The 27,463-nt window shown below is 38.6% G+C and overlaps 1 protein-coding gene across 1 annotated transcript in view; it reads left to right on the plus strand.

The window, feature by feature from the left end:
• LOC143022678 (uncharacterized) overlaps positions 1-27,030 on the plus strand; it is a 107,859-nt gene extending 80,829 nt beyond the window's left edge. The window contains exons 3-4 of the mRNA XM_076181010.1: positions 24,304-24,426; positions 24,716-27,030. Coding sequence (XP_076037125.1) covers positions 24,304-24,426; positions 24,716-25,053 — 461 coding nt within the window. The 3' untranslated portion in view covers positions 25,054-27,030. The remainder of the gene's footprint in view (positions 1-24,303; positions 24,427-24,715) is intronic.
• The last annotated feature ends 433 nt before the right edge of the window (positions 27,031-27,463 follow it).

Genomic DNA, 27,463 nt, shown 5'->3' on the forward strand with positions numbered 1-27,463 from the left:
TTTTTCAATGAGTATGATTTTTGCCCATTGGGATGACGGCTAGTGATTTTATTTTTTTATTATACATTTACGATGTTGGGAGAGGGCAGTGACTCCTATTTGCCATACTCATTGATTTTAGATTATATCACGTGCGATTGGTTTCGCACGTGTTATCATCTTTTTTGATTAACAATAATAATAACAATAATAATGTTAGTAGTAATAGTAGTTATTGTTAGTAGGGTTAGTAGAACAATGAAGGGTAGTAATATATTTTGTGTTATTGTGTTTGTGTTTAATTTATGTATTTAGGTTCGGGTGGGGGGCTGTTTATGATGGGGGACACTCTAGGCCACCAGTTGTGATCGTGTCCGTCTTCTGTGTCTATGTTTTCGCTGTTTTGTACTAATTCTGGGTTTGTGATTGTAAGTCTGTTCCATGTTCTGTAAGTTAGTCTGTGAAATCTTGTGTTAAGTGGTTCGAGTTTATGTTGTATGTGTAGTTCTTCTACTGTGTTAAGGTCTTGCATAATTATTTCACGAGACATCTCTAAGGCCTTCGACAAAGTTTGGCACGAAGGCCTTAAACACAAAATACTACAAGCACAACTTCCTGATACTATCACAAAAACGCTATGTAGCTTCCTCGACAACAGAACAGCGAAAATAAAAATAAACCAATACACCGGACCAGCCTTCCCACTCCACAGTGGAGTACCACAAGGAAGCGTCATATCCCCAACACTCCTCAACTTATACACGACAGACACCCCTCCACCATCACACGGAAGCTACACCAAACACTACGCAGACGACATAACACAGATCATCACATACCCCAACACCACAGGAAAACAAATGCTTGCCAGGAAAACACAACACAAGATCCACAAAATAAACACACAAATAACAATGAAAAATTTAAACAAACGCAAAAAAATTCCAACTTCTAGCCATCTCAACTCGACAACCACCACCAATAAAGATCAATAACACTACAATACCAAACAACAAACAAGCACACATCCTAGGTCTCACCATAACAACACAAGGAAAAAAAAACACATTAAAAACAGAATATGAACAACAGAAACCACACTAAACAGACTAAGACAATTCCGAGGACTCTCCACAAAAACACAAATACAATTATATAAGACACTAGCACGACCACAACTTGAATACCCACCCATAATTACAGTCACAAGCACACCTACAAACATCAAGAGATTACAAACACTACAAAACAAAACAATACATAGAATACTAAAACACAAACCCTCTTACCTAGAAACAACACAACAACTTCACGAGACAACTAAATTAGAAACCATACATGCACAACTAATAAGACTGAGCAGTAAAGCCTGGATCACCACACTAAACAACAACTCTATCACAGCCCCCACCAAGCAATAAAAAAACACAAGACCACAAATATTGGCCTAGACGCAAAACCATTCTTGGTTGAGCCCCTGGACTTTCCCCTAGCTTTAAAAAAAAAAAAAAAAAAAGGAAGATTATGCATGTTAGATCTAAAGTAATTTCAATATAAGAATTCATAAGGCACATGCCACACTCAAACACACATATCCACAGGATATGTGTGTATAACTAACTTGCATCACATAATAATAAACTTCACATGCCACATTAGCCAATAAGAAACACTCGTAACCTTCCTACAAAAAAAAAAAAAAAAATAGAAAAATAAAATAAAATAAATTAAATAAAATTAACAAATATACATATAAGTTTAATTGAGAGCAAGTATGACACGACTCAACATCAATCATAGCATTAATTAAAATAAAAAACTTTAAATTACTTAAAACTTGAATCAGTTCACGGCCCATTGCCGATACTTAGTCACACCTGCTCCCAACCCATGTAAATATTTATTACCTATCATAAGATATAGGAAGCTCGCTGGCTGAGCGGGTTAAGGCGTCGTTACTTGCGGCGAAGGTAGTGAGGGCAGTTCGAATCCTGCCGCCAGCGAAGTTGAACCAAGGGCATGGTTCATTAAATTCCACGCTACAAAGCCCTCTGCAAGGGGCACCGTCCTAGCCTCCCGATAGGGGGGAGTGTGTGACGTTAAACCATTAAACCAAACCATAAGATATGCAAAATGTAGGAAGCACTCATAATGAATTTTAATTGAATTAAATAAAACACATTTCTAACTACAATCGACTTTAAATAAACCAATAGCTATACTGTCAAATGAGTGCTTCCTTCATACCTTACTATTTCATTACATGTCATCATCATTATTATTATTACTAGTTGTTTAGCTAGTTAGAGAATTATTGTCAGTGAGCTTAGGATGATCATCAACGTGAAACAAAACTACCATGCAAGTGGGTCCGCCCCATGATATCACTCTCACACTTCCTTCACTTTCTGAACTTTACCTTCACCTATCACCCCCCCCCCTTCTTGCTCCCACACCTTCTCACTTCGCTATCGCCATTTTTCTATTCTATTCTACCTGGTCGAGACTGTTTGCCCAACCCTCGTAGCATAAAAACGTCGTTACGCAAAAGTTTACCATCAAGAAGAATTCCGGTACCTGAGATAATTCTAGCACTCTGAGAACTCGCTCTGCCGATGACCCATGTCCCCCGTTAACTCTATTGTAGACAATCCATAGCCCCTGAGGTCTTAAAACTTGGATTGTTCTGTAATAGAGGGGGGAAACCTCCCTTCTGGTCTCGTGCTACTAAGCACAACCAGCATAGACGCGTGCGTGCTTGGCCAGTTATCACCAGCGATAGTAGTCGTTCCCCACAACTTCCGCGCCGAGAACCACTCCCCCGTATATGCTCGCGGCATTGTCAGTGTAGCTGCCGAGATTTTTTCCACTTAACTAACCGATAACTAACGTTTCCCGCCCCTACAACAATCGCTTCACAATCACCACCCCATTACACAACACGAATAACACAAACAAAAACACTAGAACACGAGGACACCTAACCCATTACGCTCGGCGCAATGGGTCGAGTCAGGATCCGGGACTTACGTCCAAATGGTAAACAACGGACAGCTGAATTATGGGACACTAGGCAAAAACAACATCTACATACAAAAGCTCATCACACTACACACCGCATTCATATTGATCACAGACGACACGACCACAGAAACACTCTGCCAGAAAACCACAAAAACAATTTTCAACACCAACGGCCTCGAAATCCAAGACCCACCAGAACTCAATGCACACAACACTAGTCATCACACAAGTCGACCCCTATGTCACAGAACACTCACAAGAAGAAATAAATGCAGAAATTGAAAGACTGAACACTAACACACACGTAACACAAGTCATTAAACTCCTACGCACCAAGAGAGTCCTAAAAATCAAGTTTGAATCTACACAAATGGTGAAAGAATGCCTCCTAAAGGGACTCAAAATTTTCTCACAATCATTCCCCACACACGCACTCAGACAGAAAACATACACATACATACCCCAATGCATAAACTGCTACTCACTCGAACACACACGCAAACAATGCCCACACCCATTCCCATACAAGATTTGCTCCAACTGCGCATCCACAGAACACAGACAAGACAAATGCACCTGCGCTATAACTAAGTAGTGCCTCTGTGAAGGGGACCACCCAGCCGTAGCAATGAGGTGCCCCAAGAAGAAGGACAAAGGCAAAGAAATCACCAGACAGATAAACCAACAACCACACACCACCACACAAACTTATGCCACTGCCACACAACAAAAACCCGCCCTCCTCCCTACACCAACAAATATGACCACATCACTTCACCACATGACAACAATTAACACAGCCATCACAATAGCTACACTCATAGATACACAAGAACCAGGCACGTTCCAGAAAACACTCAATGCAGTATACCAAGCCAACGGCCTCCCTACAGTAACAATCCCCCCACAAGCCATAAATACAAAACTACTAGCACAAGCACTTAGCAACTACACCAAACCCATCATAACACCTACCACCATAACACCTACCAACATAACCACCACAGAACTAATGGAGACAACAGAACAAACAGGGCTGCGGAGTCAGATGGTATAAGGTCCGACTCCGACTCCTTCGATTCCTCCAACTCCGACTCCCGACTCCTTAACTCCTTGACCCCTATGTGGAAATCTATTCTGCAGATCCATTTACCAGCCTCCCACACCTATTCAGCAAGCATTTTATATTTTTCATGTATATTATTTTTTACGTGAAACATTCACTTGTATGATAAATATGCTCACACATACACTCAACCAGCTTTATATATGTATATGCACACAAGCACGTATATTCGTATAAACATATATATATTAAATATATAATGGTATTATTTATGCTCATGATCATCTACCAGCTTATTAGCACTTTCAGATCTGTCATGGCAGAGTTGCCACTTCAAGCTAGATATTTTCTTTTTCCTTTGTGCCCCTCCCCTCCCCCCCAAAAAAAAAATCATCTGTTATTTCATATGTCCAATGTCATAAACCTTCTATCACAATATTAGGAAAAAAATGTGACAAATCATGATGAGGAAAGGTTAATGGAGGATGCCCTACTTAGTACTTACTGCAGAATTAATTTCACCATGTTATCATAAAAACCAGGAATCAGTTCAGGAAAGAGAGACAACCTTCCCCTCTGCACACTATTCATATCTGCTGTTGTTCCTCCCCTTTTCAGTCATCATCAAATGCTGTGACATATGCTCTAATGTCATTCCTATCTGGCCTCTGAGACTGGTCAAAGTTTATCTGGTACACTTAGGCCTAATTTGCAATTGTCTTTATAGCATAATCAGTTTTGAATTAGATTAAAATGGTTCGTGATTTTCTTTACTCTGATTTCTATTTTTCAATGCTTCACTTGTAGGCCTATTGTATTCACTAGTAACCAGTAACTAGGAAAAATGTGACAAATCATGATGAGGAAAGGTTAATGGAGGATGCCCTACTTAGTACTTACTGCAGAATTGATTTCACCATGTTATCATAAAAACCAGGAATCAGTTCAGGAAAGAGAGAGACAACCTTCCCCTGTGCACACTGTTCATATCTGCTGTTGTTCCTCCCCTTTTCAGTCATCATCAAATGCTGTGACATATGCTCTAATGTCATTCCTATCTGGCCTCTGAGACTGGTCAAAGTTTATCTCAGGGCACTTCCGTTGACTTTTACATACATGAAGACGTACGTGCATAGTGCATACGTAGTGGATATATGATATATGACTTGGCTACCTTCCTGATAAGGGTGAAAAATCCTAATGTATATAGATAGATAGAATTATGGTTATGAGTTAAAGCATAAATATCTGGTACACTTAGGCCTAATTTGCAATTGTCTTTATAGCATAATCAGTTTTGAATTAGATTAAAATGGTTCGTGATTTTCTTTACTCTGATTTCTATTTTTCATTGCTTCACTTGTAGGCCTATTGTATTCACTAGTAACCATGATCAGTAGCCTGTTTCTTTTTCGTATATTTCAAACCACTAAATTTCTTTGATAAATGTATGATTTTCATATTCTGAAGTAGCTTTATCATAATCTAGCATATTTCTATTAAAGGAAAATGCGATAAAACTACCGAAAATGAAGGAAAAGTAAATTCACTGGGAGACACTGCTTCAGGCAGAATCTGCAGCTGTTTCTTTACATTAGTTAGTACTAGTAGCACACAATGCCGTCACATGGTGGCAGCACGAATTGATGTTTATTTATGTTGAAGTAAAAGCATTGCAGTATAGTACAAAATATTATATATATATATATATATATATATATATATATATATATATATATATATATATATATATATATATTTTTGTGTAGCCAGGTAGGATATTTTCTTGCAGGCAGACGAGGTTAAAAGCTATTGAAGATTCATTTTTGATTATCTTCTTGCGTATAGTCTCTATACGACGAATATTTGACTTATCATTTTCTGTAAGTCTGTTTAGGAGATCTCTTATATTGGCCGACGTTTCGCCCTGGAAGATGGAACAAGAGAGTTCCGAAACGTCGGCCAATATAAGAGATCTCCTAAACAGACTTACAGAAAATGATAAGTCAACTATTCGTCGTATAGAGACTATACGCAAGAAGATAATCAAAAATGAATCTTCAATAGCTTTTAACCTCGTCTGCCTGCAAGAATATATATATATATATATATATATATATATACATATATATATATATATATATATTCATATACCCGTATATATATATATATGTATATATATATATATATATATATATATATATATATATATATATATATATAGTTTCACTCTCCTTACAGGAAACAACTACAAATACATGACCACAAACACTTTTACCCAGACTGACAACGATAGCTTGTCAGTATTGTGTATTTTTCTTTTCTTTTTTATTATTATTGATAGATTGTTTTTTGTTTCCATCTGGAGAGACCACTTAGTGTACATATACACTGCACACACTCACTATTGCCTCCAAAAATAAAAGCAAAACCATACAAAAACTGTTAAATTGTGCAACTGGTAAAACCAAACAGGGAAACCATGTTAAAAAAAAAATAATATTATTGGACTTAAGGAGTCGGAGTCGGAGTCGGATAAAAAAAACTCCGACTCCTAGTACTCTTAGAAATCCGACTCCGACTCTAGCTAAAACCTCCGACTCCGACTCCGACTCCGCAGCCCTGAGAACAAACACTGAAGAGACCCACACCAAACACTGATGACACTAACCCCCCCCCCACAAAAACGAGCACCAAACACCGAGGACACTAACCCCCCACAAAAAACAACGAGTACCAAACCAAAAAAAACAGCCTGGGACTTCAACTTGTAACATCAGAAACAGAACAGATACCAACAGACCCCACACACACAACATCCAAAAAACACTCATCAACAACCACAGAATCAAAATAATATACACAGGACAACAACAAGAAAAAGACATAATTAAAAAAAATAGCCACAAACAAAATAAACATAACCAACTACAACATAGTAAGAGTAAACGAAACAAAATTCAACAAACTCAAACAAGGACACTTCGACCTCCACGACAAGAACATAGAATACGAACACCACTGGACACACAACGCCGAATAAACAACTACAACACACTTCTACCTCAACACTATGGAACAAATACACATCATCCAACACATCATAATACAGTGGACATTCGACAGAAGGAACGAACTTTGTAACATATACAACATAACAACACCAGACATTATACTTTTGAACTCGATAGGTACACCTGACAGACTAGAAATATACAATTACACAGTACACCAAAGAAACGACACCAATCAAGCACAAGCAGGCATAGCAATAGCCATCAAACATAACATTAAGCACAAAATACTAGACGACTTTCAGGACGTAATACTAGCACTCCAAATTGACACAAACCAAAGACCCATTATAATAGCAACCTTATACTTACCTCCCAGACGCCCCCTCCTCCCTATAGATGACATACTAAGACTAACAAGGAAAAGACTATCAGTACACATATTAGGAGACATGAATGCCAAACATCACACATTAGGACACAACAACGCCAAACATCACACATTAGGATACAACGCGAACACCACAGGAAGACAGATAGCTCAACTGATACAGAGAGGACACTTAACACACTTAGGGCCAGACTTCCCCACCTGCATCACACACAACGGACAAGGAACACCAGACATAATACTAACAAATAGACATCATCACCTAAACTACAGTATCACACCAGGACAACTAACTACATCAGACCACATCCCAATACACTTAACACTGGCAACAAAACCAATAACATTACCTACACCAGAAAGATACATATTCCACAAAGCAGACTGGATAGGATTCAAGACCACACTCGACATAGAAAGAACCAAATATGACAAACAAAGACAAAGAACAACACGAAATAAACAATACATTGACGACAAACTCAACACATGGTACACTATGATACAACAAGCCATGGACAAACATATTCCCAAAACAAAACATAAAACTCTACCACACCCAAGACAATCAGATACATTAAAACTTCTACAATGGCAATATCAACAACTACAAACACAAGCACACATTACCGGCACATGGACACCACAAGCAAAACAAGCACTACGCGACATCAAAATCCAACTACTAGAAGAGAACAAACAACTATACGACGAACACTGGAACAACGAAATACGAAAGATAAACCTACAACACAAGGACGCCAAATACTTCTGGACACAAATTAAACGACTAACAGGAACACCTACTAACACCACCCCTTACATCATACACAATAACCACAAGATACATAAAGACAAAGACCAAGAACACATATTCAGACAACACTGGAGAAACATATTTCGAATCACACCAGCAGAAAACGCAACATTTGACATGGAACACGAAAGAACAATCACAGCACAAGTACAAGAAATACAAGACGACATTACCCCTAACAGCTTAGCTGACATGAGACGACTTGACCCAGACAACACACTCACAAAACCCTTTGCACTAACTAACATCAAACACATAATAAAGAACTTTCAAGACAAGGCACCTGGACAATCACAAATAAACAAAATAACATTAACTAACATTCCAGACTCAACACTACAATTACTCACAGAAATCTTCAATGAAACATTCAGCATGGGATACTTCCCCGACACATTCAAAACAGCTACACTAACATTCATACCCAAACACTGAAAAAACCTCACAGACATAAACAACTACAGACCAATATCACTACTAGAAGTCCCAGGTAAAATACTAGAAAAACTATTACAAAGACTACTCAAACACTTACACAATAACAACCTACTAAACGAAAACCAACATGGATTTACAAGAGGACGAGGAACACACACAGCCATAGCCACATTATACGAAACAATAGCCATAAGCCAAAGACACAAACACGGATGTAACATAGTATCACGAGACATAACCAAAGCATTTGACAAAATATGGCACACAGGACTCAAATACAAAATACACCAAGCACACCTCCCAGACATATTAACAAGAATACTTTGCAATTACATCGACAACAGACAAGCACAAATACGAATACATCATTATACAGGAAGACCCTTTAACATACACAGCGGAGTCCCCCAAGGAAGCATCCTTTCACCAGCATTATTCAACCTCTACACACACGACACCCCCAACCCGACACACGGAGTCACACACGTACAATTTGCAGATGACCTAACACAGATAATAACATACCCAAACAAAAAAGGCAAAAACATGTTAGCACTAAAAACAAGCAGAACAATAAACAATAAACACACATGAACAACAATGGAAAATACAAACACAACAAAATTCCAACTATTAAACATAGCAACACATGTTAGCAAACAATGTTAGCACTAAAAACAAGCAGAACAATAAACACATATGGACAACAATGGAAAATACAAACAAACAACAAAATTCCAACTACTAAACATATCAACACAGAAACCAGCAGAAATATGGATAGGAGACACACATATTCGCAAACAAAGAAACATAAAAATACTAGGACGAACACTTGGAAACAGAGGTCTACAAACACACACAAACAACAGGAAACTACAAGCAGAAAAAACATTACAGACACTAAGACGACTCAGAAACCTAGACACCAAACTAATATTAAGACTATACAAAGTACTTGTACGTTCACAATTAGAATACATACCAATAACAACTATCACACTAAAACCAAGCCAACTTCAAAAACTACAATCAGTACAAAACAAAACACTTCGATTCGCCACACACTCCATACCCCCATACCTTAACACAATAGAAGAACTACACACACAACACAAACTTGAACCACTTAACACAAGACTCTACAGACTAGCTTACAGAACATGGAACAGACTCACAATCGCAAACCCAAAATTAGTACAAAACAGCGAAGACATAGACACAGAAGACGGACACGATCACAACTGGTAGCCTAGAGTCCCCCATTATAAACGGCCCCCCACCCGAACCAAAATACATAATTTAAACACAAACAACACAATAAAAACACAACACATATCACTACCTTTCATTGTTCTACTAACCCTACTAACCATTATTATTATTGTTGTTAATTAAAAAAGATGATAGCACGTGCGAGACCAATCGCACGTGATATCATCTAAAATCAATGAGTATGGCAAATAGGAGTCACTACCCTCCCCCAACATCGTATGTATAAATAAGTCAAATAAACTCACTAGCCGTCATCCCCAAGGGAAAAACAAAATCATACTCATTGAAATGAAAAAAAAAGCATACGAAGTATAGGATTCACCGTCACAACACATAAAGGAAGACTAGAATATACCCCTAGGAAATTCAAAAACCTATAAATAGGCAAGAATAGTCGTATCCTTTTTTATTATAAAAAAGTAATAATACAAAAACTAACAAATAACAGCCAACACAATCAAAAACAGCTCGAGAAGAAGAACATCTCGATCCTACAGAAGATGGACCAGCCTTTAACCGAAAAACACGTAGGCACTAGCTTCTCAACACAAACTTCAAATATAAGAAATAGTATCACGGTAGCAAGTGGGTCTGCCCCACATCTATTATAACTCCAACTTCCTTCCATTTCCTCCTTACCTCTTGCACACACATCCCCCTCTCCTCTATCTTACCAATCCTATCTTCCTCCGCCGTTGACTCGACTGACTTGGGACTGGTCACGGTGACTTGCTACGCTCCGCTCCGCTGTACCTCCATCAAGAATTCCTCCCATCAACATCTCCCCATCACTCAACGCTGGCCCACATCCACAATTGCTTAACCGGCATAGGTAGATATAATATCGTGACACCACAACCTCCCCACCCCCCTTCTCTACCATCCTTTTTTTTTTCTTTTTTAATCTCTTTTTCTTGCCGCCATCATTCCTCATATCATAACATCATAAAAACACTTACACTATGAGTGCTAAAGTCCGCCTACGGGCGGCTACAAGTACAAAACCCTCCTATGAAAAAACTTTAACAACACTATACAAGATGGAAATCCCGGTAACTAGACTGACTGAAACGGCTGACGGCTACGTGGTATTTACCCTGAACGAAAAACACCTCCAACCCATTTTCAACCTGAAGAACTCGCCCCTGAAAGAAGTTGGACTGGCTCCGGTCCTAACTCCGCAACATCTAGCTCAACGCTCCGTCTTCTGCCGCAGAATCCAGCCTTGGATTGGAGATCGTACGGCGGAAGAAATCCAGACCGAATTGACTCAAAAACACACCTTCATCACCACCGCCAACGTCACCAAGCTCGGCAACAGCAACAGAATCTTCAAGATCACGTTCGGAACTACGGAGGAAGCCGACGCGACCCTCTTTCAAGGGTTACGTCTATTCAACCTCGTAGTTCCCCCATGCAACATCAGACGTGAGGAATACGTAGCGGTGCACCAATGCTACCGCTGCTATTCCTACTCCCACAACTCAAGATCATGCACCAAGAAGACCTCGGTTTGCTCGAAGTGTGCTGAGGAAGGACACGATCATCGGAGCTGCCCGACAACGAACTTCAAGTGTATCAACTGCTCGGGCAATCACGTGGCCGTCGCCCACTCATGCCCCGAATGGAAGAAAGCCGCCAAATAATAGTCAATCTAGCTGATTTTTTTTGCTGAACCCCAAACAAATTGGTAACAAAGGTTTTTAACTTGGATATTTTTTTTTTACCAAAATTAACCTTGCGGAATGGGGTCAACGGTGTCGAGAAAATTCGTAGAAAATGTGTCGAGAAAAATCGATGTCGGGGTTTTGGTATGTGACTTTTGTCCGCTAGTGGGTAACGTATACTATATATATATATATATATATACATATATTATATATATATATATATATATATATATATATAGTATACATATATATATATATACATATATGTATACACATATATATACATATATAGTATACACACACACACACACACTTTCAACGAACGGACGGCTTGAAGAACGCTCTGAAGAAAAGTGCAGATTGTGGATACCAACGCAAAGAGAAGTGCCTTTTTGTATTTGCAGGGGGGGGGGAAATTGCTCGTGAGGCAGTAGGTAAGTAGGAAAAGAGGAGAAGGGGAGGGATTGCTGGGGAAATGGAAGGAAATGAGGATGTGGAGGACTTGGCCCAGGCAGACGGGCGTAAGGTCAACATGAAACGACCACCGGATGACGAAATGGCAAATAAAAATGTAAAGATTAGAAGTATAGAGAGGAGCAATACAGTAGAAAGTGACGAGAATATGTTCCAGGGATTTAAAGAGGGTGGGGGGGACACAACCCCCCCCCCCCGACTGATAAGACTAGAGGAGAGAGTTGATAAGGTGATCGAGGACTTGGAACGTAAGTTAGGTAATGTAGACTCCATTTTCCAGAGAATTGAAAGGTTGGAACAACTAGAGAAGGCTAACAGAAACTTAACTGAAGAAGTAGAGGACCTAAAAAGACAGTTAGGAAATGTAAAGGAGGAGAATGAGAAATTGAAGAAGAATAGTAATGAAAACAGTGAGAAAATAGCTACAGAAGCTAAAAATTGGAGAATAACTCAAGAAGGGAATAAGGTTTCATTCACTGACATAGTCAAACAGCAATTGAAAGAACATAATGAAGACTCAGTTATTAAAGTGATGAGACAGAAGGAGAATATAGTAAGAGAATTAGCTGACAAAAAGAAATGTATAATTATATTAGGAATGGAAGAGAAACATAACCCAGATAGAACCGCAAGAATCAAGGAGGAAAATGAAAGGGTAAGCAGTTTATTAAAATTAGTCCAGGAAGATGAACCAGAAATTATAAAGGAAATTGAGGAAAAATTCAGACTCGGAAAATATAGTACAGATAAGACCAGACCAATTAAGATTAAATTCAGGTCACAAACAACGGCAGAGAAAATTCTATCCAAGACAGGGAAACTAGCAACAAATGATCAATATAAAAAGGTATGGATAAAAAGAGAAATGAATAAGGAGGAAAGAGAGGCAGAAAAGCAGAAAAGAATTGAAGCTAAGGCAAAAAACGAGGAAAGAACGGAGTCAGAGAAAGAGAGATTCTATTGGAGAGTAGTGAACATGAAAATAAAGCAGTTCGACATACTAAAGAAAAACATAAGGGAAACAGAGAACACAATGGAAGTGGCAGAAAACTAAGAGTGTCTTACACAAATATAGATGGATTGATAACAGGATTGAATGAACTGAATGATTATTTGAAAGAAAAAGAACCGGACATAATGGGAATTGTAGAAACAAAATTAAAAGGCCCACTACCACCCAACAGTGTAGGATATGATACATACAATTATTGGATTAGAAACAGAGAGAAAAAACAAGGGGGTGGAGTTATGTTCCTGACAAAGAAGGATATAAACGTGAAAGGTGTCATATATGGAAAGAATACAGTAGAGATGATTATGATAGAAGTGGAAGACCGAGATAAGAAGAGCAGAAAATTTGTGATCAATTATGTGCCTCCGAAAACAGCCTCATGGGAGGAGAGTGAACATAAAAGTATGTTAGAGGACACAAAGATAGCATTAACTAAAATAATGGAAGACGGAGGAAGAATAGTTATGATGGGCGACTTTAATTGCAAAGAAATCTGCTGGGAAGAAATGACAGTAAAGAGTGGTGATGACTCATGGGGAAATGCTCTACTTGAGATGATTACTGACCATTCAATGACACAATGGATACAAGAGAACACTAGGTATAGAAATGAAGAAGAACCATCGAGGCTAGACTTAATAATTACATCTGAACCTAGAATAGTGGACAAGATTGAATATAAAACACCAATAGGTAAAAGTGACCACATATTGATTGAACTGGAACTTAATGAAGAAAAATATATGAAAAGAAATGAACAATATAGAAAAGGAAGAATGATGTATGAAAAAACAAACTTTGATAAAATAAGAGAATTCTTCCAACAAGAAAACTGGGAAGGAATATACAAAGAAGAAACATCAGTGGAAGAGAAATGGAATATTTTGACAAAAATTTACAAAGAAGGAGTGGAAAAGTATGTCCCAAGACAAAAACAAGAAAAAGAATATGTAAAATGCTGGTACAACAAAAGTTGTAGGGAGTTAAAAGACAAAAGAGACAAAGCCTGGACCGGATGGAAAAAAGACAGAAGACCTGAAAAATGGAAAATATATACTGGTTATAGAAATGAATATGTACAAAAGTGCAGAGAGGAAAAAAGAAAATATGAAAAAGATGTTATAGAAAAGTGTAAAGATCAACCAAAACTATTCTACAGATTTGTAAACAATAAACTGAAAAACAAACAAGACTTGGAGAAATTAAGACAAGGAGGAGTTGAATACACTGAGGAAATGGAAATGGCAGAAATTATGAACAAACATTTTAAATCAGTGTTTACAAGGGAAAATATACAACCTGAAGAGATTGAGTGGAAGGAAAAAGTCCCCCCTATGGAAGAAATAGAAGTAACGAAGAATGAAATATTGACACACTTGGGTAATTTTGATGTCAGAAAATCGCATGGGCCAGATGAAATAGCAAACTGGATTCTGAAAGAATGTAGGAATGAACTGGCAGACAAAATACATAGCATAATAAGCAGTTCCTTAAAAGAAGGAAAAGTTCCAGAAGATTGGAAAAAAGCAAATATAGTACCTATATATAAAGGAGGAAATAAAGAAGAACCTACCAACTATAGACCAGTCTCTCTAACAAGTACAATAGCAAAAATATGTGAAAGAATTATCAAAAGTAGATGGGTAAAATACTTGGAAAAAAACAACGTACTAAATCCAAGGCAATTTGGATTCAGACAAGGACGATCATGCGTCACCAATTTAATATGTTTCTATTCAAGGCTAATAGATATAATACAAGAAAGAGATGGATGGGCTGATTGTGCATTTCTAGACCTAAAAAAAGCTTTTGACAAAGTACCACATAAGAAGTTGCTTAAGAAATTAGAATATGAAGGAGGAATACAAGGTAAATTGCTAAATTGGATGGAAGACTTTTTGCAAGAAAGAAAAATGAGAGTAGTGATAAGAGATCAGCACTCAAAATGGAATGAAGTAATAAGCGGTGTCCCGCAGGGAACAGTTCTGGCCCCAATAATGTTTGCTATATATATTAATGATATGGATGAAGGAATTGAAAGCTATATGAGCTTCTTTGCAGATGATGCAAAATTACTGAAAAGAGTGAAAACTGAAGAAGATTGTGAATCACTACAGAGAGATCTAAATAAAGTACAAGAATGGAGTAGGAAGTGGGAGATGGAGTTCAATACAAAAAAGTGTAGTATAATGGAATTTGGAAAAAGCAAAAACAGAATAACAGGATCATATAATTTGGGAGAAGAAGGAATAAAAAGAGTAGAAAATGAGAGGGACCTGGGAGTCATTGTTATGAATAATATGTCACCTGAGAAACATATAAATAAGATTTTTGGAGAAACTTATAATTTAATAAGAACAATCAAAGTGGCATTTACATACCTGGATGAAGAAATGGTGAGGAAAATCCTAATCACCCTGATAAGACCAAGATTGGAATATGCAGCAACGATATGGTCACCAAGTACAAAAAAATGTATAAAAAAACTTGAAAGAATACAAAGAGCAATTACTAAACTGGCACCAACACTCTCAAAACTATCATATGAAGAGAGACTACAAAAACTTAAACTACAGACACTAGAGCAAAGAAGAGAGAGAGGAGATTTGATAGCTATTTACAGAATCATGAAAGGCATAGAAATTACTGATAGAGAGAATCTGATAAAATGGGATGACAGAAATACAAGAGGACACGGAAAGAAAATAAAAAAAGACAACTATAGAAGAGATTTGAAAAAGAACAGCTTTCCTCACAGAGCAATAGACAGTTGGAACAAGTTAGATGAGAAAGTGGTGTGTGCAAAAACAATACATGAATTTAAAAATAGTTTAGATAAAATGAGATATGAAGACGGGACCTCACGAGCATAGCTCCCCTTCCCGTAAAATACAACTAGGTACAACTAGGTAAATACACATATATATATATATTATATATATATATATATATATATATATATATATATATGGCTTATTTATAGATTATGTATGTTATTCCACAACATGACATACGGAGATTTATTAAGGTTACTGCCTACAGAAGGCAAGATCACTCTAAGAAAGAGAAAAATACGACAAGAAGCTCTGTCATAACAAGCTTGCCATTCATTTTAATGATATATACATATATATATATATATATACATATATATATATATATATATATATATATATATATATATACATATGTATATACATATATATGTATATATATATATATATATATATATATATATATATAATACCAAAATACTTCAAAAATACCAAATGTAGCAATGTGAAATTGGATAAAACCAACAGTTTTCATAAAGTTAAATATAATTATAACTTCTTATGCCTTATTTTTGTCTCTTTTGATGTATTACTGCAGGAGCTTATTATTCTGTGATATTCTAATTTCAGGTTGGCCAAAGTGAAGTACCGATAACTATGGATGCTGACAAGTGTGCTATTTGCAACAATGAACTGTCCAGTAATGAAGAAACATTCATCGTCAGCCAGAAGGGAATCGATTCCATTAACAGAGCTTCTGAACAACGTGGAGAGAAGATCATAATTCAGAGTGGTCAACGTCTTCACAAGAAATGCAGACAGCGTTGGATCAACCCCAAATACTTAGAAATTGACCGTAAAAACAGGTCCACCCATGATGAAATGCCATCCTGTGCAAACCGCTCTTTGTGTGTGTTTAACTTTAAGGAACATTGTCTTTTTTGTTGTTCTGGAGCAAAATCTGATAGAAAGAAAAGAGGTGTTGATGTTTCCCATGTAGAAACTATTGAATTTAAGGACAGTGTTAAAAGTTTGTGAGAAAGTCCAAAAAAATGATGGCTGGGCATCCACTGTTAAAGGTAGAATAGGTTATGTAGCTGACCTTGTTTCAGAAGAAGCACATTATCACAGAACATGTTTTGCAAACTTTGATTCCAATAAAAACATTCCTAAGGCATTCTCTTCTGCTGATTCTTCTAAGAAACAAAACCTTGGTAGACCAGAGGATTCAGAGAGAAAGCAGGCATTTCTGGAAGTTGCTAATTATTTGCAGCAAAATGACGAGGAGCAACTCACCATTGTCGATCTTGTTAAAAAAAATGGAGGAAATTCTCGAGGACACTGCCTTTGAACCATACAGTCTCTCATACATGAAATCTCGATTGCTAGAACATTCCAAAGACAAAATCATTGTGACTGAAATTAATGGGAAACATAATGTTACATTCTTAAGTACAGCAAAATGTATTCTCCATGAATTCTATGCACAGAGCCGCTCAACAGACAATTCAGAATCAGAGGCCATTAGAATCATAGAGACGGCAGCCAAGCTTATCAAGAATGACATTAAAGGTATCCAGACAAGTTAAAAATATTACCCGTCTAAGAATGATCTTGAACAGGATGCGATTCTTGAATATGTTCCTAAAACATTGTTGATCTTTCTCAGGAAGATATTTGCAGGTGAAGACAATTTGAAACTTGCATCAGTTGGTCAAGCGATAATGCAGGCTGCTAGACCCAGAGTTCTCCTTGCACCTTTGCAGTTTGGTTTAGCAGTGGAAATGCATGACCAATTTGGATCGAGGCTCTTAATTGACACTGAATAAGCATGGCTTCTCTTCATCTTACTCGGAACTCCAGAAATTCGAAAGAAGTGCTGCTCTTGTTCATGGCGCTGAAACTGTCTCCCCTGTTGAAACTGAATTTGTGCAGTTCGTAGCTGATAATGTGGACCATAATGTAAGGAGTATTGATGGATTCAACACATTCCACGGTATGGGCATCATAGCATCTTTTACGCCCGGGAAAGTTAAAGCAAAACCAGTTCCAAGGATTCAGGTCCTTTCAGAAGATATAATAAGGGTTGGAAGGATCAACATCAAGTACCTAGATTCACAGCACACCAACAAACCACCAGTGACATTTAAAGAGCTCTGGGCCAAGAAAGTTGTCGATTCCACTGCTAATGTTGACATCCTTTGGGAGGTTTCACTAATTTTACATCCGTCCAGACCCACATGGTCAGGCCTTATGCAGTCAGTGCACAAAGGAACATATCCTGGGAAATCAGCCACAGTTTTTTTGTCAATGATCGACATGGACCCTGGTAACCCAACCTGCGTGTACTCAACGTTATGTTACATTAGTGATTTAGCCAGGAAAAACAACATTACACCAATTCTAACATTCGATCAGCCACTTTGGTACAAAGCAATGATGATAGTCGAGTCACAGCCTAGTTCCAGTCTCCTGAAATCATATGTCTTGCGACTTGGTGGGCTCCATACACAGATGAGCTTGCTGGGGTCAATTGGTCATTTGATGGCAGGTTCTGGATTGCAAGAACTTTTTGAACTTGTGTATGCTGAAAACACAGTCAAGCACATGCTAAGTGGCAAAGCAATTGTAAGAGCCATTCGTGCTCACTTCTTAGTTGATGCTGCTCTCAGAGCTATTTTGTTAGCGAAAGCCTATGATTTGCCAGTTTCACATGTCACTGAGGATGATCAACCCAACACTGATGCAGAAGAGTCATTTCCTCAAAATGAAGACCTGAAGGAAGCTCAGGGGCTATTGAAAGGTCTCCTTGATGGGACTGAGACATTGGATAATGTTCTGTCATCAGAGTCTGTGACCAGGATTGCCCAGAGAATCAACCATGTGAAGGATGCGATGGTTGACCAGCGAACAGCAAAATTGTGGATTCAATACCTTGATATGGTGAAGATCCTGCAATTGTTTATCAAGGCAGAGCGCACCGGGAACTGGGAATTGCACCTTGACGCTGTAAGGAAAATGCTGCCAATATTTGCTGCAGCAGGACACATCCTATATGCAAAGTCGGTCTAATTGTACTTGCAGCAAATGGAGGGGCTACCAAAAAGCCATCCTGAAGTGTACCAGAAATTTTCTGAAAGATTCCATGTGATTAGACGGAGTGATCGCTACTGGACTGGCTTGTCGACGGATCTGGTTATTGAGCAGGTGCTAATGAGAGGCATGAAGACGTCTGGAGGTCTTACTCATGGCAGAGGAATGGACGAAATTCAACGATTGGTTTGGATGCTATCACTGCCAGAGTGCGCTGAAATCAAGTTTACAATGCAAGAACTAGCAGGCATTCGTTATGGCACTAGTGACCAGCACCAAGAGGCTACTTCAGCAAGAAAAGAGCCAGATGTGAGGGATACATGGAAGCTCCTTGCGTTCCTCCAGACATAGGACCCTTTCACGGAATATCCGTCCATTCACAGCATTTCAAGTGGAGTAACTGGAGACAAAAAGGTGAAAGTGGACAGAACAAACTCCATAGGAGAGGCAATCATAGCTTCAATGGTTGGAGAAGATGTCCACGAGTACACTTTTAAAAGAAAGGATCAGGCAATTACACTTGGGTCAAAAGTTTCGCTCAGCAAAGATGAAGCAGTTGAGACTGATCCACAACTCCTATTCCAGAGACTGTGTGTGCTATCTACCTCAACTCAGCATCAGCAAGAACATTTCCAGTATAAGCTTTGTGGTTACCCACCTGCACTTTTTGATTCTTTCGGACTACCGCAAGAGGCAAAAAAAACCGGCTTTGGCAGACGCAATATGGGAACTGACTTCCCCTGTACAATCAGGTCCATAGTCTTCAGATCCACAGTATCTCTTAGATGGTGGAGCACTACTTCAATGCCTCCCATGGCAAAAAGGTCACACATTTGATGAGATCTGTGCCCAATACCGCAGATATGTCACAACTAGATATGGAAAAGCATGCATTGTCTTTGATGGGTATGAAAGTGGTCCATCCATTAAAGACGCGACTCACCGACGCCGAGCAGGGGGGTCTGTTGGTGTTAATGTGTCACTGACCCCTTTAATGGTGTTCAAATTAAAAAAGGATGTTTTCCTAGCTAATCAAGAAAAGAAACAATTGTTCATCAAATTGCTGGGAAAGAGTTTGGAGGAAGCAGGTTGTAAAGTAGTCCATGCATCTGGAGACGCTGACGTATTGATTGTGAAGACTGCTCTAGAACTGGCACAGACAGGAGAAACCATTTCGATAGCAGATGACACTGACCTATTGGTCCTTCTATGTTATGCCAATAGAGATGATGGTTACAACATCTACTTCACGCCACAACCAAAGGCTAGTGCAAAAACTGTGAAAGTCTGGAACATCAAAGAGATGAGGAAATCTTTGGGAGATGTGGTCTGTTCCAACATTCTTTTCATCCATGCACTACTGGGTTGTGATTCTACATCCAGTGTTCATGGAATTGGGAAGGCAGCGTCCCTTCGAAAGGTGATGAAGAATAGAAACTTCCTCAAACTGACAGAAGTGTTTGGCAAGGATAGCAGTGCAGAAGAGGTTATTGAAGCTGGGGAGAAGGCTTTAGTGTGCCTGTACAATGGTAATGATGGGGAAAACATCAATCATCTCCGACTGAGGCGCTTTAAGGAAAAGGTTGCAAAAAGCTCAAAGTATGTTGAGGCCAAATCATTGCCACCAACAAGAGCAGCTACGAAATTCCACAGCCTTCGAGTTTACTTCCAAATTCAGGAACGGAAAGGTAGAAACCAGCTAAAACCTGATGAGTGGGGATGGAAAATTTCAGATGGTAAATTGCAACCAATCAAGACTGACTTGCCAGCTGGTCCTGTAAATTTGTTGGCTATAATTAGGTGTAACTGTACTTCAGGGTGTACTACAGCAAGATGCAGTTGCAGGAAACATGGCATTCACTGTTCAAACTTGTGTGGTAATTGCAAAGGCCTCCACTGCACCAACTCACCACAGCCAGATCTTGATGATGATGAAGTTACCTTTGACTAGTTCTTGACAAGAAATGTTCTTTGGTCCGTTCATGAACTTGTTCTGTGGTGATTATGCAAGAGCCTTGCCCCAGCATTCGACCAACTGACCATTCCTTTATTGTAAATTGTACTTATTTTGTACCTATTTTTTAATGAAATGTCAGGAATTAATGTGAAAATTGTTGCCTTGAAAAAGGCTACTTGGTCTGTTTTTGTACCTTTTATATTCATATTTGTATAAGAAATAAAAAAAGCATGAAAACAATGGCAGGGGCTAGTAATTCTCTGGTGTTTATTATTAAGCATATAGCTACCTATCATTACAATTTAAAACACCAAGAAAATGTCAAGCTGGCTTGGGGTGGGCCCTGTGTGGGTTTTCATGCATTTTTTTTTTATCTCCTAATTTAATAAAGGTTTTTTGTCAGGATTTTTTTTTTTTTTTGTCAGTAATTGTCAGGAATAATGGACATACTTGTCAGGAAATGTCAGGAATTTTATGTCTCGAAATTTTAATATTGTTAAGTTGGATTTTAAAGATGGCGGCCGTTGGCCCCCTTTCCGCAAGGTTAATTTTGGTAAACTTTTTTTTTTTTTTTTTTTTTCTTTTTTTTTTTTTTTTTCTTTTCTTCTGAAAGAGAGGTTATTCATGCCCAATATGCAAGTTAAAAACCTTTGTTAGCAATTTGTTTGAGGTTCAGCCACATTTTGACTGGACTATCAGTGGATGCGCAGTTGGAGCAGGCCATGTATGGGAATAGGTGTGGGCAGTGTTTGCGTACGTGCTCAAGTGAGTAGCAGTTGGGACATTGTGGGATGTATGCGTATGTTTCCTGTTTGAGTGTATGTGTGGGGAATGATTGTGAGAACATTTTCAGTCCATTGAGGAGGCAGTCTTTCACCATTTGTGTGGATTCAAATTTTACCTTAGCTGTTCTGGTGCGTGGAAGTGTGATGACTTGTGTGACGTGTGTGTTTGTGTTTAGTCTTTCTATTTCTTGTTTGATTTCCTCGGGTGTGTGTTCTGTGACGTAAGGGTCTACTTGTGTTATGACGAGTGTTCTGTTGGTGTTGAGTTCAGGGGGGGGGATCTTGAATGTCGTATCCGTTGGAAGAAAAGGTCTTTGTTTTGTTTTGACATAGTGTTTCTGTGGTTGTGTCGTCTGTGATCAGTAAGTATGCGTTCTGTTGTGGTATAAGTTTGTGTATGTAAATATCCTGTTTGGCTAGAGTGTCCCAAAGTTCCTTAGTGCGTAATTGTTTGTTACCGGTGGGACGTAAGTCCCGGATCCTAACTCGTCTTTGTGTCCTAGTGATTGTGTTGGTGTTATGCGTGATGGGCAAAGGGGGTAGTGACTGTAGAGCGATATACTGATTATACTGACTTGATGCGCGAGCGTATACGGGGGGCGGGTCTTGACGCGGGAGGTCGTGGGGGTCTGCTACTATCTCTGGCGATATTGGCCAAGCACTGCACGTTCTATGCTGGTTGTATACTAGTGGTACGATACCGGGAAGGCTTTCCCCCCTCTTTGGCAGAGCCAAGTTTTAAGACCTCAGGGGCAATGGTGGTCGTACAGAAGAGTTACTGGGGGACATGTGTCATCTGGCAGAACGATTTCTCAAGGGAAACGAGAATTATCTCGGGAATTTCTTCTAGGCAAAACGAAGCGTGAGCAGATATGTTGCTGTTACGGCGGTTGCTCAGTGAATACCCTGCGACTTGCTAGGTAAGATCACCCGCTTGCGCGGGATCGGTTTTCGTGGGAGGGGAAGAATGTCTGTAAGAAAATGAAAAGATAGTAGTGTATAAAAGAGGGCTATTGCCACCGGGCAATTAAGCGAGCGATTAGGGGCTGTTGGTGGTCGTGGCTCGGGAGAAATGGACAGGGAACTTGGACGGCGGCGCCGACGCCGGAATTAGAATCGCCAAAAGTTCAGAAAATGGTAGGAGGCGTAGTAGTAGAGAGAGGTGGAAAAACGGAAAAATCTTTAGTGGGAGGTAAACTGAAATGAGATGTAGTGTAAGAGAAATTTGGAAAGGAAGCGGATTTTAGGTGAAGAAAAAGTAAGTGTAGATGTTTGTGCGTGGGTCGTGGCTATGTTCGTGAGAGGTGTGTGTATGTATCTTATGGGAAGTGAGTAGAGTTCACTTCCCGCGTATAGAGTGCGTTCCTGTTTAGCCCCAGGTAAGGCCTGAGCTGTTCCTGCTTTTCCCCAGGTTGGGTTTGAGAGTCAGTAGAGTCGATCCAGTGGCGGTGCGAGGGGGGGCAGGCGGGCGGGTGTTGTATTATCTTTCTTATTTCAAGCACAACTCTGAAAGCAGAGAATTACGTGACTGGGAATTGTGTGTAAATGTCAGAAGGGTAAACCCAAGGTAAAACGAATACTATAAGGTACGTTAGCGGGGGGTGGGGGGTGAGGGAGAGCCAGAAAACCTCTCCACTGCGCAGGTAGATGATGACGTCAACGGAAATATCGAGACCAGGGTTCCGCGGGTCGAGAACTGTCAGTCACTCACACACCAGTGTGTGGAACGAAGCAGACAAATAACATATAAAAATGCCAACAGTTTGTATAGTGCAGAAGTGCAATGCCGTTAGACTGAAAGGTGATAAAAATATACATTTCTTTTCACTACCCAAAGTTAAAAAACTTTGAAAGAAATGGATTGAATTATGTGGCACACACAATATTAGGTCATCTGGATATGTATGCAGCCATCATTTTTAAAGTAATGTCTTTCAAAGAAACTTGAAGTATGAGTTGCTTGGTTTGCCAGTGCCCCCAAGTCAAATTAAGTTCAAGAAATGAGCAGTGCCTACACTTGGACTACCCACATTAACAAGTAAGTTAGTTCCTTTACTGTGTAACAAGTAAACTATCATGGGTCCAGGCCTAATTAATTGGTGCTATTTTTTGTTAATGGGTAGAATGCCATCATGAATTGATTTATTTAAAGAGTTAGTTATAAAGGTAAGTTGGTAGTCCGTAGTTTATATAAGGCATACATGTATGTTCGGCCTCTATATTTAGATTATTGTATACAGGCTTGGTCACCACATTATAGTCAGGATGTAAATATGTTAGAAGCAGTTCAGAGGAGAGCAACTAGGATGATACAAGCATTGAGGCATCCAGAGTAGGATAGGTTAAAAGAGTTAAATATGTTTTCATTTGAGAGGAGATGTCTAAGAGGTGATATGATAGTTATATACACAGAATGTTTTCAGATAGTGACTATTTAGATGTAAGTAGCTTCTTTACACTACAACATGTCTGGTTTTCTATATGTATATATAGCAAAAATAATACAATTGGGTAATGTATCCTATATATTACAGCTTGTGAGACAGTCATTGAGGTTCACCCAGAGCCACACCCTCCACAGGAAGAACACCTACAAGAGCATCACATCCAAGATGCTTTGACTTCACACACCGATGGACCTTCAAGTCAACTTACGAGTAAGTAGTAAGCCCTCACATTGCTTGTGTGAACAAATCTTCCTCAATTTAAATAATAATGTAGTAATACACTTGAAGACATGAGTGTTTGGATGGGTATGAGATGTTGTGGTGAAGGATGTGTGTGGGAAACAGAGTAGCATGTGTGAAAAGAAAACAATGGTGAAGAATAGTTGATTTTGTGCATATATTTAAAAAGAGTCAAAACATGTAATAGTAAATACACAAGTCTGTTTTTTTTTTTTTTTTTTTTTTTTTTAATATTAATTAAATATCTTGAACATTACAGCCCCACCTGAAGAAGTTGGTGAAGTGTATCCAAGGCCACACCTCCCACAGGAAGAACACCACTATCAAGAAACATGTACATCACCTGAACCCAAAAATAAGAAGATACTGCAGTTCATTAAACACATGTCATTCTACAACAAAGATCTTCACAAAAGACTGAGAAAAGTTACCAGAGAGAGAAATCAGTATTGTGAAGAAATAAAAAAGTATCAGGAAATTATTAATACATTAAGGAATGAATTGGATAATGCCACAGTTGAATGTCAGGAAAATGTTTCAAAAGCATTATCTAAAACATTTACAGAAAATCAAACCCAGTATTTTGTATCAAATTAGCACATACTCAAGTGGGAGGAGGAAGACATTAGCAAAGCACTTACTTTACGAACCTTAAGCCCTAAGGCATACCGTTTCCTTAGGAAACACTGGAAATTTCCACTGCCACCTCCTGCCACTATCAGTAAATGGGTATCAAAAGTTGTAGTGGAACCCGGAATTTTGTGTGATATCATCCAACTTTTAGCTTACCATGCTCCAACAATGTGTGAATATGAGCGAATATGTGTTTTATCTTTTGATGAGTCTGCAGTTGCTCAAGCTTGGTCATATGACACTAGAAATGACAATATATACGAACCAAAACAAAGTGTGCAGTGTGCAATGCTTAGTGGGTTATTGAAGCCGTGGAAACAGCTGGTGTTTTACAATTTTGATTGTGATATGACAAAGAACATCTTAGATAACATTATTCATGAAGTTGAAGCAGCAGGATTCATCGTTGTAGCAATTGTCAGTGACCTAGGGCCAAAGAATTTAGCTTTGTGGAAACAGTTGAACATTAATGTAAATAACAGTACTTTCCTAAACCCATTTGAATGTAATCGCCCAGTGTTCGTATTTGCTGATGTTCCCCACCTTATCAAACTTATAAGGAATAATCTGGATGGACATTTAGAGCCAACGGTGACAAACAGCAGTACTAGAGTTAATGATAAGTATATATGACCTAAAAACAATTCATCGTTTGTCATACAAATATATTGATGTACAGGGAGCTAAAAGTATGAACATTCTTTTAGTTGTCCAACTACTATCACAGAGTACAGCAAAATCTATTCAGTACTTTGGGAGGAAAGGTCTTCTAAAGAGCAAGGACTGGGAGGATACAATTAATTTCATAAGTTTAGTTGATGCATGGTTTGATGTGTTTAATGCCAAAACACCTCGTGGAGATAAAAGGTCTAGGGCTAGTTTTGGCATGTATTTGGAAAGTCAAACACATGTTCTAAACAACATGTTACAAACTGTAAGGAATATGAAAGTTGGCGGTAAACACAGCCTGTATCCATTTCAGAAAGGAGTAATTGTATCCTCTCAGTCTTTATTGGGACTATGAATTCTTAAAGAATAAGTTTGGTGTCACCTATATAACATACAGATAAAATCAGGACTGCCTAGAACACATTTAGTTACTTAAGACAAATGGGAGCTTGTTATCAACACCCCTCTCCACTTCAGGTGAAATACAGAATAAGATTGTTTCTTCTTGGCAGAAACTGTGAATTGGTAGGGAGGAACTACAATATCACAAAAATAACTCGAGATAATTCCCTGTCTGAGGGGCCACTTCCTGTGACAGAACATTGTGACTGATAGTGACACACCTGATATTGACATTCTTGAGTCAGAATTGATGCTTTCAGCAATGCTTTTCTCCTCTGACTCACAATATGATATCGAAAGAAAGGATGAAAGTAAAGAGTTGCATAATTTAGAAAAAAAGGAATTAGAGGAAAGTATGGAAACAGAGGGTTTAAGGTATGCCCACAAATTTCCTAAATATTCATATCTTGACACTAATGTAAACCCTGATAATAAGACATGGATTGGGAAAATTTGTAGAAGAAAAGGAAAGTTGATGACACCATCAAATGAATTGTTTGAACAACTAAAAGTAATGGAAAAATTATTTGAATGCTACCATGGCAAGAAATCACTAAAATCAGGGAGGAAAGCCATCAAAAAGTTAACTACATTAATATGCAAACATGTAAATTTGCCTGAAGATGATGTACACTACTTTGTTAGGTGCAGAGTTTATTTTAGAATAAGAATTCTTAACAGAGGAATTCAAAGATTTAACAAAATGAAATATAAACTCACAAAACACATCAGATAATTAAAGAGCGCTTCATATATATATACATAGACATGTTCTGATTTCTCTTAACCCTTTTTGGTACGCATTAAGTTCCCGTTTTAAAAGAAAAATTCAGTAGGTGTTTTTGATTACTTTTGCATTCCAGATTACAAAAATGACCTTGTTTTTAACTTTTTCTTATAAATGATTTATTTTTTCTTCAAATGTGCCTTTTTCGAATATCTGAGCACAGGACAGGCCTTTTAGTGGAATATAACCAAAATACAGAATTATGACATACATATACCAAGGCTTTTTCCCTCTTACAAGGGAGGTAGCCAAAAAGGGAAAGGCATAAAATAATTTCCACCCATTCCATCCCTGAATACACTCCACACCCCTCCACCCCCCCTCTTATCTGAGCACCTCCTGGATGATGGGTCATCCCCTGCACCCTGTCCACTGCCCTGGGTCAGAAGCAGTGTCGCAAGACACAGCACATCCACAGCAAGGCCGCTTCATTAAATCAGCCCCCCCCCCCCCTCTCCGTCCCCCCATTGCATCAAAGGAGAGGACGGGAAGAAATCCCTTTGGGCTGCGTCAAAT

Source organism: Oratosquilla oratoria, unplaced genomic scaffold (genome assembly GCF_046742065.1).
Source record: "Oratosquilla oratoria isolate Oo_2021 unplaced genomic scaffold, ASM4674206v1 SCAFFOLD137, whole genome shotgun sequence".
Lineage (NCBI taxonomy): Eukaryota > Metazoa > Arthropoda > Malacostraca > Stomatopoda > Squillidae > Oratosquilla > Oratosquilla oratoria.